At 40.0% G+C, this 13647-nt stretch overlaps 1 protein-coding gene across 1 annotated transcript; it reads right to left on the minus strand.

The window, feature by feature from the left end:
• Positions 1–9415: 9415 nt before the first annotated feature.
• Positions 9416–10513, minus strand: CARD16 (caspase recruitment domain family, member 16). The gene is made up of 2 exons (XM_012729328.1): positions 10487–10513; positions 9416–9887 (listed from the first exon to the last, which is right to left on the minus strand). The coding sequence occupies exons 1-2, from the start codon at positions 10491–10493 to the stop codon at positions 9604–9606; spliced, it is 291 nt and encodes a 96-aa protein (XP_012584782.1). The 5' UTR covers positions 10494–10513; the 3' UTR covers positions 9416–9603.
• Between the last annotated feature and the right edge of the window lie 3134 nt (positions 10514–13647).

A 13647-nucleotide genomic window follows, 5' to 3' on the forward strand; every position in this document is an offset into this window, starting at 1 on the left:
CAGAGACAGAGTGGTAGCAAAACAGGTAGATCTACTGAAATACACTGCTGAGGGGAGCAACAGATGAGACAGGAGAGATCTACTGTGCCATATGAGCCGCCTCCCTGGCCAGGGATCAAACTCAGGCCAAAGGGGTAATAGCACTGAGATTCCCTAGGCCACCAGAGAGGCCCATGATTTTTTTAAATGAGTAAAATCATGTTTTAGAGGGATGAATGGAAAAATAGATAAATGCATTTTACAAAGTAGTGAAACTTAAAAGTTGAGATTTTTTAGAGTTTGCAAGGTGCCATCATCTTTTAATTGTATTAGTAAATACCAGAATTTAATAACTGAAAGTTAACCAACTTATCACCTGGCCTAATAATACTAATCTGCAAAAAAAACAAAAAAAAACAAAACAAAAAAACAAACCCTATGCCAGATCAACTGTGTAAGGATCATCTTCAGATCTTTAAAAGGTTATAAATGCCTGAAAACAAGAACACTCAAGGTCAGGGAGGGAAAAGTAATCAATATTTTTAAGAAAAAGGTGACAGATGATTTGGATTTATTGTAATGTTTTAAAAACTCTGATCATGTTAGAGTACAACCCCATTATGAAATGGGTAAGGCCTAATTGTGTATCCTTACCCTCATGTTTATAATGTGACTCAACCGCAGGAACATACCAAAAGGTTAATTAAAAAGCATTAATAAAAAGTTGATTTACAAAAAGAGGAAATGAAGAAGCTAATAACTCAGGAAGAATGAGAAAGATAACTTGATAAGTGTTCTACTGTTACAGGTCAGGGATAGGGGTCCCCCTAAGCCCCCAAACCTGCCTGCTCTAAATAGGTTCTGCCATCTGCTATATAACGACAAAACATAAGATCTTTAATGGAAAGGAACTTTAATACAATGTGTGTGCAATACAGAAAATACAGACAAAGAATATAGTTTCTAAATCAGCACCCAGTTTCCCATCCCCTCGTGGGTAAGAGTCCACCCAAAAGGGTTGGGCCCAAAGCAAGGCCTGAAATCTCACCACAAGTCTAAAGCACCTTCTGGCCAGGACCCATAGAAAAGGGTCAAAAATAACCAGAGAAGTCTGGGAGTAAAAAAAGAGTAAAATCAAACCAAGTAAATGCTGTCATAGTCAACCTCTCCAAGAGTCTCTGACCCACATCTGTTTCAACCAGTCCAGGACCAGAAACAAACAGTTTCTCCATTGTCTCTCTGCTCCATGTGGTTCCCTCAAGTACCTTCTGGCTCTCCACCCTGCATCCTTCTTCAGTCTCCTCTCCAGATTCCTCTCTTCTCTGCTCAGCTCAACCCTCCTTCTTGGTGGGGTAGGGAACCTGGAACCTCCCCTTTTCCTGGGTCCATCCAGTTACACTAACGGTTCTGCTGAGCTGAAACAATTAGCATACTTAGAGTTGGTGAAAAATCAAAGATCTTCCTGTTCCACATGTCTGGTTTGATACCAAATCTAGCTGCCAAACTCCACTCTCAGTCCCCTGCAATCCTTCCTTCATGGTGATGAAGTTGTGGAATTGGTAGTCCTTGGTGTCTTGGACCTCTCTGGTCTGGGGCAGGGGTGGAGTCCATGAAGTCTTTTTGAGAAGTTTGTTTGGACATCATTTCCCCCCACATCCTCCTCCTCCCCCTACCCCCACACAATTTAGCTGAGCCTCTTATTTTAAAATGAAAGAGAGATCAAATAATTGACATGACATATTTGGGTACTAGGTGTATAAACACTGACACCATCTCTGGGACATCTTCAGCTTCTGGATAAGAGACCTGAACAGCAAATAGGCAGTATGGATTGGAAGGTTACATCCTAGAGAGAAGGAGGCTAGTTTAAAAACTGTGATAGCTACCCAAGAAGTTCTGCACTCAAGAGCAGTGAGCACCAAGACTAGAGAGAAAGAGAAAAGCTTTGAGTCATTTTTAAAACACCAAGAGTGTATTCAGTTCAAGAGACTCAAGAGACAGATTCCTAGCCTCGCTTATTTGCCTGGTGCAGCCATATTTAGGACCCTGATGCCTAATATGGAAACTAGAGGAAGTAGGCATTTCACAGCACATTTAGAAACTACCAGAGTTTACTTCTCCCCTCCCCCAATTTGCCTTTGCATCATCAGCCACATTGTTTTAAAATGGCAAAAAAAAAAGTTTTTAAATAATTAAAAAAAAAAAAAAAACCAGAGTTGACTCTCACACAAAATAACTTGCTCTATTTCTGTTTACCCTCCCTCTAATGACCAGAAGCTAAAAAGAAGGAATTCAATTCTCCTAACTCAGGGATACCTGGAGACCTGTTCTCTTCAGCAGCTCTAAGGTAGACCTACTGCTGGATACTGTTGGTGGAGGATAAGGGTAGAAAACTTGACAAGGAGGAGTCACAAAGCCAGAATCTGAGTCACACAAGGAGGTGGGGGTAGAAGGGGTTAGCATAGCCATTAACCCATCTATAGAAATTAAAAATCTAATCCAATGTTTAGATGAAGAGGCCCAGACCCAATCAGGAATCAGACTACCATAGAGTGTGTCAAGAGCTCAGACAGGATGTGAAGATACTGAGAGAGAAGGCCATTGTAGAATCTCTGATCCTTTCAAATTCTGCTATTCAAAATGAAGAAAAGCAGGGATCTGGTGGTACAAGGGGTTAAGTCTAAGCACTATGAAGCAATCTGTAGCATAGAGTTACATCCCAGCCAGGAAGCTGACTCACATGGTGCAGCAGTCCTCTCCTGTCTCTCCAGCTACTCTTCCCAGCAGTGTTTTTCAGCCCATCTGCCTGTTCTGCTCCCCACTCTGCCTCTGGTGAATCCTGTCACCCCAATGTTCCTCTTGCCTACATCCTAGCTCATGTTGGGGTGGGGAGAGGGAGGGTAAATGAAATAAATCTTAAAACAAAAAAAATCAACAAAAGCAGATCACTCCACAGAAATGAGTCCCTCCCCACCAAAAAAAGAGGTTAAAACCTAAGGCTGCCCCCTCCCTCCACAAAGATAGCTCTTCCTGTCCACTTCTGTCTAGGCAAGTATCCTTTTTCTTTATCTCCCTTTTTCAGAGTAAATCTCCCTTTTGCATAACTAACATCTCTGCCTTGTGGAGAAAGTCAACCTGGGGAATTTGCAGAGTGCAGCTGAAAGGGTGGCTCTGTTGAATCTTTTCCCAGAGTTGACCCAAAGATCCTACTTTCTGAACCTAACATCCTCAAAACAAAGCAACTTCATTATCATCTACCAGACCTACCAGACCTTGACCACAAATCAGAAAAGAGTCCCCACTCACCAGCCATGGGGAGAAGCCTCAGTCCTTCCTGCTTGAAGACAGCCGCAGATTTCAAAATGAAAGTTTCTGGAAAGTTACTGAGTGTAAGGGTGGAGCATCTAGTTTAACCTTACAAAACACTTGCTTTTTTTTTTTTTTCCAGGAAATCCGTGGACAGGAAATGAATTTGCTGTCCTGTTTGGCAACTTTCTTTTTGAAGTGTAAAACTTTCTTTTACATCATCTTTCATTTTTGTACAATGTATGATTTGCCTGTGAAATTATCACCACCAATTTCCCTGTGTGGGATCACCATAGTCCCTATGTTCTTCCCACTCCTGTCCTGACCCTTCTTCCTCCCCTTCCCTATAGAAAAAGGGAAAAGATAACCCACTGTCTTTTATATTTGCCTGCTTTCTCTCTCCTTTTCCTTTCTCTCCTTAGTGTCCTCATACCTCCTTCTCTCTATCCTTCACCTTCTGATCTCAGTGTTTCTACTTCTGTTTGCTTAAAAATGCAAATCAGGGAGCAATGAAAACCTTCAGGTGTTTTTATTTCCAGATAAGGAGATAAGAATTTCCCATACAGCCTCTCTCCTGTTTGATTTGTTTTGGTGGGGTGATGCTTCCCTCCCAGTCTTCATGACACCTCGATGCCATCTCACCTGTCATCAAGTAAGTCTGCAGATGATACCTCAAGGGTACTCTCCTCCTGCTTTTCTATAACTGCCAAAGGACTCGTAAATATTTTTTAAGGTTTATTTTATTAATGCATGCATGTAAGAGTTGGGGTGTAGGCCACAGGTGTGGGGTGGTGGTTCATGGAGAAAGCATTCACCAGAGATAGCATGGAGAGCAGAGCAGGTAGATCTACTGAAATACAAAGCTGAGAGGAGCAGCAGGTGAGACAAGAGAGGTCTCCTGTGCCATGTGGATCATCTCCCTGCCTGGGCTTGAACTCCTTCTGCAGTGGTTGCCCATAACTTCATAGCACTGAGACATAAACCATTGCATCCCTTACTGAGTGCTGGGTGTCTGAGTGCAACTGAACAAGGTTTAATGGTCACCCACCATTCGTGACCCAGCAGTCAGGTGAATATGGAGTTTGTATGGGAATGAATAAGAATGCCATGAGGACAAAGGCAGAGGGCAGTCATCCATCTGTGTCAAGGGCCAGTACCTGAGAGCAGTTGTCCCTGCAGAAAGCTGATGAAAACTAGAGCTCCAAATGATGTGAACATCTAACACATCTGGGGTTTCTTGTGAGTTTTCATCCCACAAAAGCCTTCCCAAACACCATGAGGCATAATTGGAAATAGAAAGTGTTTTTTAAGGTTATATATGATAAAATTCTTAGAAAACTGTAATATAATCTTATTGCCTATATTGGACATAAATCATTTGATAGGAATATAGTTCAAATGTCTTAAAGCCTTTAAATTTAATTTTAGTTTGGCCTTAATTATTATTGCAATGGCTTCAAAAGATATGTGTTATATGAGCGAGCAAGCTAATGATAAATTGGCATCCAGGCCAATCCAGGCTCACAGGAATCTTCAGAGGAAGATTCCTGTGAGCACAGCTTTGTGAGTGTTGTCAGTCACAAGTCAATACTATCCAGCAATGTGATGATGCATTAAATAAATTAGTGTAATCTTCATTATTTAAATAGAAATGTTTTCTTCACATTGGAGGTTCCTTCAAAAAACTCCAAAGCTCTACTATCCAGGCAAGAATGTTATATTCAAACTTGAAAGATAATTTGAAGAAAATACATTTGTAAACCAAAGAAAATATATGTGTAAATCAAGGCACAATACAGTATGTTGACTATGGAGAAAGTAAGAGATAAATTAGAATACTGATATTTAGAGAAAACTACAGAAATCATTATCACTTAAATATGTTCTGTCTCTCCATGGTGGTGCAGTGGGTGAAAGCACAGCACTAAGAAGCTAAAGCCACTTCAGCATGAGTTCAGTCCCTGCCCCAGAGGTGTTTCACATGGTGCAGCAGACCTCTCCTAACCCACTTGCTGTTCCCGTCAGCAGTGTACTTCATCAATCAGCCTGTTCTGCTCCCCACTCAGTCTCTGGTAAATCTTCTCACTGTCCCTGCACCTCTGGCCTGCACCCCAGTTCTGTATGCATAAGTAAATAAATCTTTTATTTTTATGTTCCATTTCTTCAATAAGAGTCTAAACAACAAACAAACCTAAAGAAAGGAAATGTTTGGATTTTACTAGAACTAAATTTATCTTAGTAAAAATATAGGGCATTTCCCAAAGTAGATGACTGGATTAAAAATGTGTGGTACATATACACAATGGGATATTACTCAATAATCAAAAATGATAAACACATGCCTTTTGCAGGAACTTGGATAGAGCTGGAAGAAAACATGCTTAGCGAAATAAACTAGAAAGAAAAGGAAAAATACTACATAGTTTCATTCCTAGCAGGGGAAAAAAAAATAATAACAACTTTATACCGGAGATATTTTACGGGGGTGAAGTGGGGAATGAGATCAGAAATGGGGTTCAGGGGTGAATGTGCACTGGACTACAGTGATGGCACATGGGTGATTTGGTGATGGGAAGCCCACGGGGATTACAACTGAGATGGAAAAAGGCACAAAATGATGTAAAAGTAAAATATTATATTATTAAAAATACATATATAGGGCATTTAGTTACTTAGTCAGTGTCCTGTCCCATGAAATAGGTAAAAAAAAATATGAGTGGTCACCCAATTTTTTTCTTTGAAAAGTACTTGTTTAATTTTAAAGAAAAGGTTGACTACACAATGAAGTTATTCTAGTACCATGGGTAAAACTCTTCCAGGACTACTACAAGCCTGATTTTTGTTGTGCAAGAATCTAGACTCAGACAAAAGTGAAATTTGCTTAATAAAGAATTTAGATATTGTTGCCCTTGTTTGGATTCAATAAAACTGAAACCACAGTTTCAGAAAAATCCTTAAAATTGTTAGGTCTCACTTCTCACCTGTGACCTAGGTGTTCCCAGTGCTATCTCCCAGTACCATGTGGAATGAAAATGTTTATGTTTAAAACATTGTGGTAGAAACATGCTAATTATTTAATAAGATGATTTCTCCACTGGAAGTTGGGTGTCTCAGTGAGTGGGTTCTAGACAATGGAACACAAGCTAAAACCTGGTCTGAAAATAGCCTAACCAAATCAAATTTCTCACAAACGATCCCCCATATTCCTCCCAATGCAGTTCTCTGGACAGATAAAACCACAGTAAATTTTTGGCATCAGATTTAGAGCTAAGAGCCACAGGATGGAATACTCTAAGTTTAATCTGAATTAGCACTTGGAGAAGAGCTATGGGCTAATGAAGAATAACCATTTTGGAAATTTGATGAATGAGAACTAAGTTTTTATACTATCTGAGTCAGTTTAAATGTTTGGCTTTGGCCTTGTTACAGCATGTCTTGTTACAACATGTCTTACTCCTCCCCCTCCTCCCCCTCCTTCCCCTCCTTCCTCTCCATTGCCAATTACTTTTATTCTTAACACACTTAGCACTGTTTAAATTCCAACTTTGTAAATTTGAGAAGGATTAGTTTCTTTTATTTTTTCTTCCAAATTAACCCCTAAAGAATAAAAGCCTGTTCCTTTATTTTCCATCTGTGTATAAAGTCTAACAAAATCTGATTCTACATGAGAATGTTCACATGTAGATAATGTTATGATAAATCAACTGTAATTGTAACTGAAATTTTCACTCTTACAAGCATATCAGTAATTTTAATACTTTCACCTATCATCAGAATTTGACTATTATCTATTTATGAAGGAAATTTATATATGTATATGTTATACACATATAAAAGAACATCAACAATCATCTATTCTTTCCTTTACACATTACTATACAAGGGAAACATATTTCTGGATTATAAAAATTAAACAGATTAAAACTTAAAGATATTTTATTATGATCCTATAAACAGGTATAAGATCACAAATAGAAGAAATCATTTTTAATTTAATATCTAAATTTTAAAATAACAAAGTGACAATAATGAAAGAACAGATGATGTTTAACTTGCATAACTTTACATGTTACAATCTTACAGTATTTTAATATTATATTTATTATATATGTATTTTTTTTTACATCATTCTTCATTATGTGCCTTTTTCCATCTCAGTTGTAATCCCCGTGGGCTTCCCACCACCAATTCACCTGTGTGCCATCACCACAGTCCAGTGCCCTCTTTCCACCCCATTCTGATCCCATTTCTCTTTCACCCCCATAAAATATTTCCGGTTTATAGTTTTTCATTGTTTTCATTTTTATTCTATTACATTTATTTGTCTCTCTTCCCCTTCCACCCCCCCCCATCCATTACGCTCCCGCTTTGAGTGAAATACTGGATGGTTTCACTCATAGTAGTTACAGCGTGTCTTATCGTCTGAACTGAAATGGGTGTGTGTAGTGTCATTCCCATGCCTAAGTGTTTCCTAGTTTGCATGTCATAGGGAAGATTCTTGATTTATTCATAATTCATGTATTCATAAAAATTCCACAAAAGTAGGAAACGTGTTCATGATTCCTTAAATATACTATAGGGCATAGTCCAGAACATTTTTTGTTATATATATTTCTAATGACCTAGAAATAATAGCAATTTGAATGGAATATTTCAATGAAATAGGTTTTTAACAGATGTTGGCTGCAAGATCACATAAATTAGAGGTAGTCATACCTAGGAATAAGTCAGACCTGTTCAATTTCTTCAGAATCTTTTAACAATTGGGGGACTGAAAGATACTTTGGTCATCAAAAAATTATAATTTTATAAAAAATATACAGTGAGGGTTATAATTGGAGAATCACAGGGCCCCATGTAAACAGCGGGTATGTAATAGGGCTGAACCAATGTGGAGTGACCCTCGGGCATTGGGCAGAGATCAAGAAAAATGCGTTTGGATGGTCCTTGCTTGGATATGGATATTAGAGAGAAGCCACTAAGTTCCGCCTCTGGATTGATGCCCTGGGAAAATGTAGCACTAACCAGGTGCAGAGTGGAGTGGAAGCAAGTGGGCAGGATGGCTAGTTGGGCTCTGGGCACACATGGATGAAAGAGCCTGTGGCACCAGAGCGCCTGTTCAGTAGGTGCCAGCTTATGAGTGGGGAGTGAGGCCTGGGGAGGAGTTCGGCTTTGGTAGAGTAAGCTTGAGAGTGAAGCTGCACGAATGGCTTTTGCCAAATCAGAAATGCATGAATGGCTTTTGCCAAGTCAGAGGCAAAGGGGTGGAATCGATCCTTAAGAATTAATTACCCGGCCCTCCCTGGTGGCCAGTGGGTTAAAGCACTGCACTAAGAAGCTGAAACCACTTCCGCATGAGTTCGATTCCCACCTGCCCCGGAGGTGACCACATGGTGTGGCAGACCACTCCTGACCCACCTGCTGCTCCCCTCAGCAGTGTACTTCGTTGATCTGCCTGTTCTGCTCCCCACTCTGTCTCTGGTGAAGTCTTTCATCACCCCTGAGTCTCTGGCCTATACCCCAGTTCTGTATGCACAAATAAATAAATCTTAAAAAAAAAAAAAAAAAAAGAATTAATTACCCACAGGCCCTCCCCCTGATTCTTCCCTTAACTTGTAATTAAATATCAAGGAAGATGGGGGACCAAAAATATTCATACTTGAAATTACCATCACCCGGGAAGGCAGAAACCAGTGCTTGGGTTTGTCTAATATCTTTAGAATTTCTGAGGAAAGATGAATGTTAAAAGAGGCATTTTTGTGCCTCCCTGGCTCAAAGGGCATAAAGACGGCAATATCAAGCTACGGCTAGCCACTGCAGCATGAGTTTTCTCCCCAGCCAGGAAGCTGACCCTAATGTCACAGCAGACCTCTCCTGTCTTCTCTCTGCTCCCCTCAGCAGTGTATTTAAGTAGATCTGTCTGTTCTGCCCCTCACTCTGTCTCTGGTGAATCCCCTCTACACCTCCACTCTGTACCCTAGTCCTTGCATACAGAAATAAATACATCTTTGAAAAAATATATATATAAAATAAAAGAACACTTAGCCTATGAAGAAACCTGACCCATGTGTTGGATAGTCCCTGCTAAAATGACTGCCCACTTCAGCAAATGAGACATCACATATACAGTACAGGAATTGAACTTTATTGAAAAGAAGACCGAAGATATTTAGGCCAAAGGCAGAGGACAAAGGAAAAGAGACACATTAAAGATCTGCTGATGGGCAGATACAGGCATGCACCAAGACTCTGGATGTGTCTGGAAACTATAATGAAGAAAGAAAATGATGGGCACAAAAGCACAGGTCAACGTGAATATCATTCCTGACCCACTCTTGGGGTAAGGCCCAGTGTCCCTGCTAGGTGGCAATCGTCTTCACAAATATAATCAATACAAATCTGGCATGCCTGGGGCCCCTTCCGAAGGAGAGAGTCCATCAGAGCTCGTGCCTTATCCATGACGGTAGGATTTTCATCTCTTATTTTCTCCATCTCCTCCTGGTTCAGCACTTTTTTATCTAAGAGCTCATCCAGCAAGCCGTTGATGGTACCTGGGCACACTGAGCGGATGAACAGTCTCCTCCTCTCCCGGAGAACCTCATCTGTTAAAGCAGAATTCCTCGAGTCATGAAAACAGCCCCTCTCCCTTTCAACAACATGGAATAGACACCTCTAGACTTAACAAAATGCCCTGCTCTATACAGCTCAGTAATCCTGATTCTGGTTGTTTGTGCCTAATCCTTATATGATCCCTGAGAGCTGCCTCTGAGATATACTGTCTCCATAGGTTACCTGATAGTAGGCATCACACTACCACACCCATATTTATTCATCTCTGTATAATAAAATGATGAAAATGAGAAACCATTTCCTCCAGGGCAACATGCACCGACCCCTATCCTCTGATTCTGCACCCTCCCAGCATTTCAGTTGATGCTATTGTAGAATTCAGTTAAGACAGCACAGTGACAACAGATTACTACACAAACCATCTCTGGCCCTAGAGAGTTTCCTGTGAAGTCTAGGGAAGTCTTCCGGCCGGTTCTGTGTCTATATGATCACCCTCCCTCTGCTATCTCGTCCCACAACCTCTATTCTGCTCATGAAAACATTCACAGAATCTACTTAAAAACTTCCAGAAATCCTGCCCCTTCCAAATCTATTTCTGTTCCCAATATATGTCCTCTGAGGTAAAACTCACGCGCCATGGCTTTGCTCTCTCAGCTTCTGTGCAATGTGAAATTGAAAGCTGGCTGCAACTTCCTCTTCAGAGGGTGTGTGAAGATTGAGCAACACTTACTGCTCCTGCATATGCATGTCAAATAAGTCAGACTGTATCAATTAATGCATACTTGCAATACTGCCTCAGTAGCACTTGGATCAAGTGTGGCTCGGAAGGGAATGGATCTCCAGAATGAGAAGGGCATTTGAAAGTAAGTGTACAGTTAGGATAGAGTCTCCCATTCATTAGTGGCATCTGGACTATAATGCATCCTTTCTTACCCTAGTGCATTCTGACAGCTACAGGAAGCCATGACAGACAGCATGGCTGGCTGATGAATATGATAAATTTATTTTTCATCATTTTGAAACCTGGGGTTTCAGTAATGCTGAAGTGAGGGGCAGCTCTTTTAGGACTACAGATAGCTGATTTCTCATTGTGTCTTCACATGGGCAACAGGGCTCTCTCTGGAGTGTCTTTTGGCACAAATAACTGTCCTATGGATTTTGTCCTCATCATCTAATCAGCAGGATAGTTGGAAAAGTGAGACATAGATATTTTATCCCTGAAGCTTCGGGAAACAGAAATATTGAGACCTTGTCCCATTCCCTAGCTTTGGATTATGTTCCAGAACCAGAGTCTCTGTGGAGCAGTTTTGCTTTTAGAAACAGATTAAATCATTTCTCATCTAAAACTTTCTTTTCAGATGGCTGTTTTGAAGGAAACACTTCTAGAAACTCAAGGTAAGGCTCTAAGCTCACAACACAGGACTTAACATTTTAACTACCCATTCTTGTCAAAGTACTGAACTTCTATGTTTCCATTTGGAAGAAATAATTTGATTAATAGCTCCATTCTATACTTTTGAACATAAACATTGAATATGTGAAAACTGGGCTGGCCCATGGTAAGCACTCAATAAGTGAGCTATTGATTTTAATATAATTATTTCATACTACAGAATATAGCCAAGGCTAATAGTGTACTGACTATTACCTAAAGTTTCTTTTGAGAGAATGTCCATGCATCTTCTCTCATTGGGCTGGTAGATAGAAGGGTTATCTCCTCCTCCTCCATGCCAACCATTGTTCCAGGTATCAGGGTATCAGTCAAAACATGAAAAGGCCTCCTGTCCTCAAAGATGACTTGGAGGGGTTCGAGGTTTCAGTGGATGATGTGTCTTCATTTGTGATAGAAATAGCAAAACAAATAGAATTAGAAGTGTTTCCTGAAGATGTGACTGGATTGCTGAAATCATGGTAAACATGAATAGATAAGGAGTTGCTTCTTATGTATGAACATAACAGTGATTTTTTTTTAAAGATTTATTTATTTGTACATACAGAACTGTGGTATAGGCCAGAGGCTCAGGGCAGTGAGAGGCTTCACCAGAGACAGAGTGGGGAGCAGAACAGGCTGACGAAGTACACTGCTGAGGGGAGCAGAGGGCGGGTCAGGAGAGGTCTGCCACACCATGTGGTCACCTCTGAGGCAGGCAGGAATTGAACTCATGTGGAAGTGGCTTTTGCTTCTCAGTGCAGTGCTTTAACCTGCTGTGCCACCAGGGAGGGCCCATAACAGTGATTTTTGACATAGAAATCTGTTTCTGATGAAGAATGTGAATGAACAATGATGCAAAGACTACAAGCTTTTGTTTAAACCATTCTATTAACTTAGTTGATATAACAGCCACAGGCATTTAGCATGCTATGAAACAGTGTCACAGAGAAATCTTCTAGAAGGAGACTTCAGTGTTGACTTCAGTGTTGTCTGATTTTAAGAAATTCCCACAGCCACCCTATCTCCAGCATCCACCACCCTGAGCAGGCAGAATTCATCAATACAGAGGTAAGACCCTCCACTATCAAAATGATAACAACTTGCTGAAGTCTGGGACAATGATTAGCACTTATTTAGCAATAAAATATTTATAAATTAAAGTAATACTTTCATTTAAACATAAGGCTCGTATAAATTGAATGAATTCATTAAGGCATAAACATGACTTCTATATGCACTGGAAGTCAAAATAATCATTTAGCATTTTTTATTATGTATTTGCTTCACATGGTGATCAGGAAACTAAAACACACCATCTCCATGGTGTGCTTGCATTCAACGAAAGCTTGCCCTGTGCCATTCTAAACCCAGCAGTTTTGTAGTGCACATAGGAAGAGATGGTCAATCTGTAGTTCTGAGATCCAGATGGGCACTGTCACCTTTCACCCCTTTTATTGGGCAGGTGTCTTCACTCAGTAGTGTCAAGGTGCTATGTGAGCCATACAGCTAGGAAACACTTAGCTTCTTTCACTTCATTTTCATTCCCAACATTTTCATTGAAATTTTCTTCTCTACTAGAGAACACATTTATTTGTTTTACTTCATGTTTTAATTTTTACGGACATTTAAAAAACGCAATTATTGTTCTGTATGGCCCCGGTGCCCCTTGTATTTGATTTAAAAAAAAGGGGGGGGGTCTGGATTGATGTGATTTCCTGAAATGAGAAAAAGACAATGCTTCTGCCATTTGCCCCACTCTCCCATCTACTGCCTTCTTGAAATGCAGTTCTGCATTTTTACATGCTCTGTCACATGCTACAAGGACACTCCTGCAGAGAACCACGGGGATGACTCCCTTACTGCACTTTGCTCTGATCTCACCATTTTAATGAAACCTCTCCTGGATAATCCGTGTAAACTCTACAGCATTCATCATTTTGTATCTCTGTACTATTCTTTTGTCTTAGCTTTTCTCTTCTCATTCTCCCATACATGATAGACACCATGTTGTGAATTTTTAATCAATCCACTGAATACAGTATGAGCTTTCTAGAGCAAGGCCTCTTTCAATATGTCAATGTTATATCAAATCCAGAACAGAACCTGGAATATAGTAAGTGCATGCATAATAAATATCAATCAAATAAAAATTCAAACCACAAATATGATTCCTTTGGACTATTGAAGCTGTTTTTCTGAAATGCCTATGAAATAAGTCAACTTAAGTCAGAAGCCAGGGTTAAAAGTTAATGTGAGCAGATAGTTTAAATATTCAGATAAACATCACAAAATATTATTTGAAGTATGTTCCTGAGAAGGAACTAATACCATGCCTATAATATGATGCAGAGCTGTTACAA

The sequence above is a fragment of the Condylura cristata genome, unplaced genomic scaffold, assembly GCF_000260355.1.
Source record: "Condylura cristata isolate star-nosed mole 26May11 unplaced genomic scaffold, ConCri1.0 scaffold00025, whole genome shotgun sequence".
Lineage (NCBI taxonomy): Eukaryota > Metazoa > Chordata > Mammalia > Eulipotyphla > Talpidae > Condylura > Condylura cristata.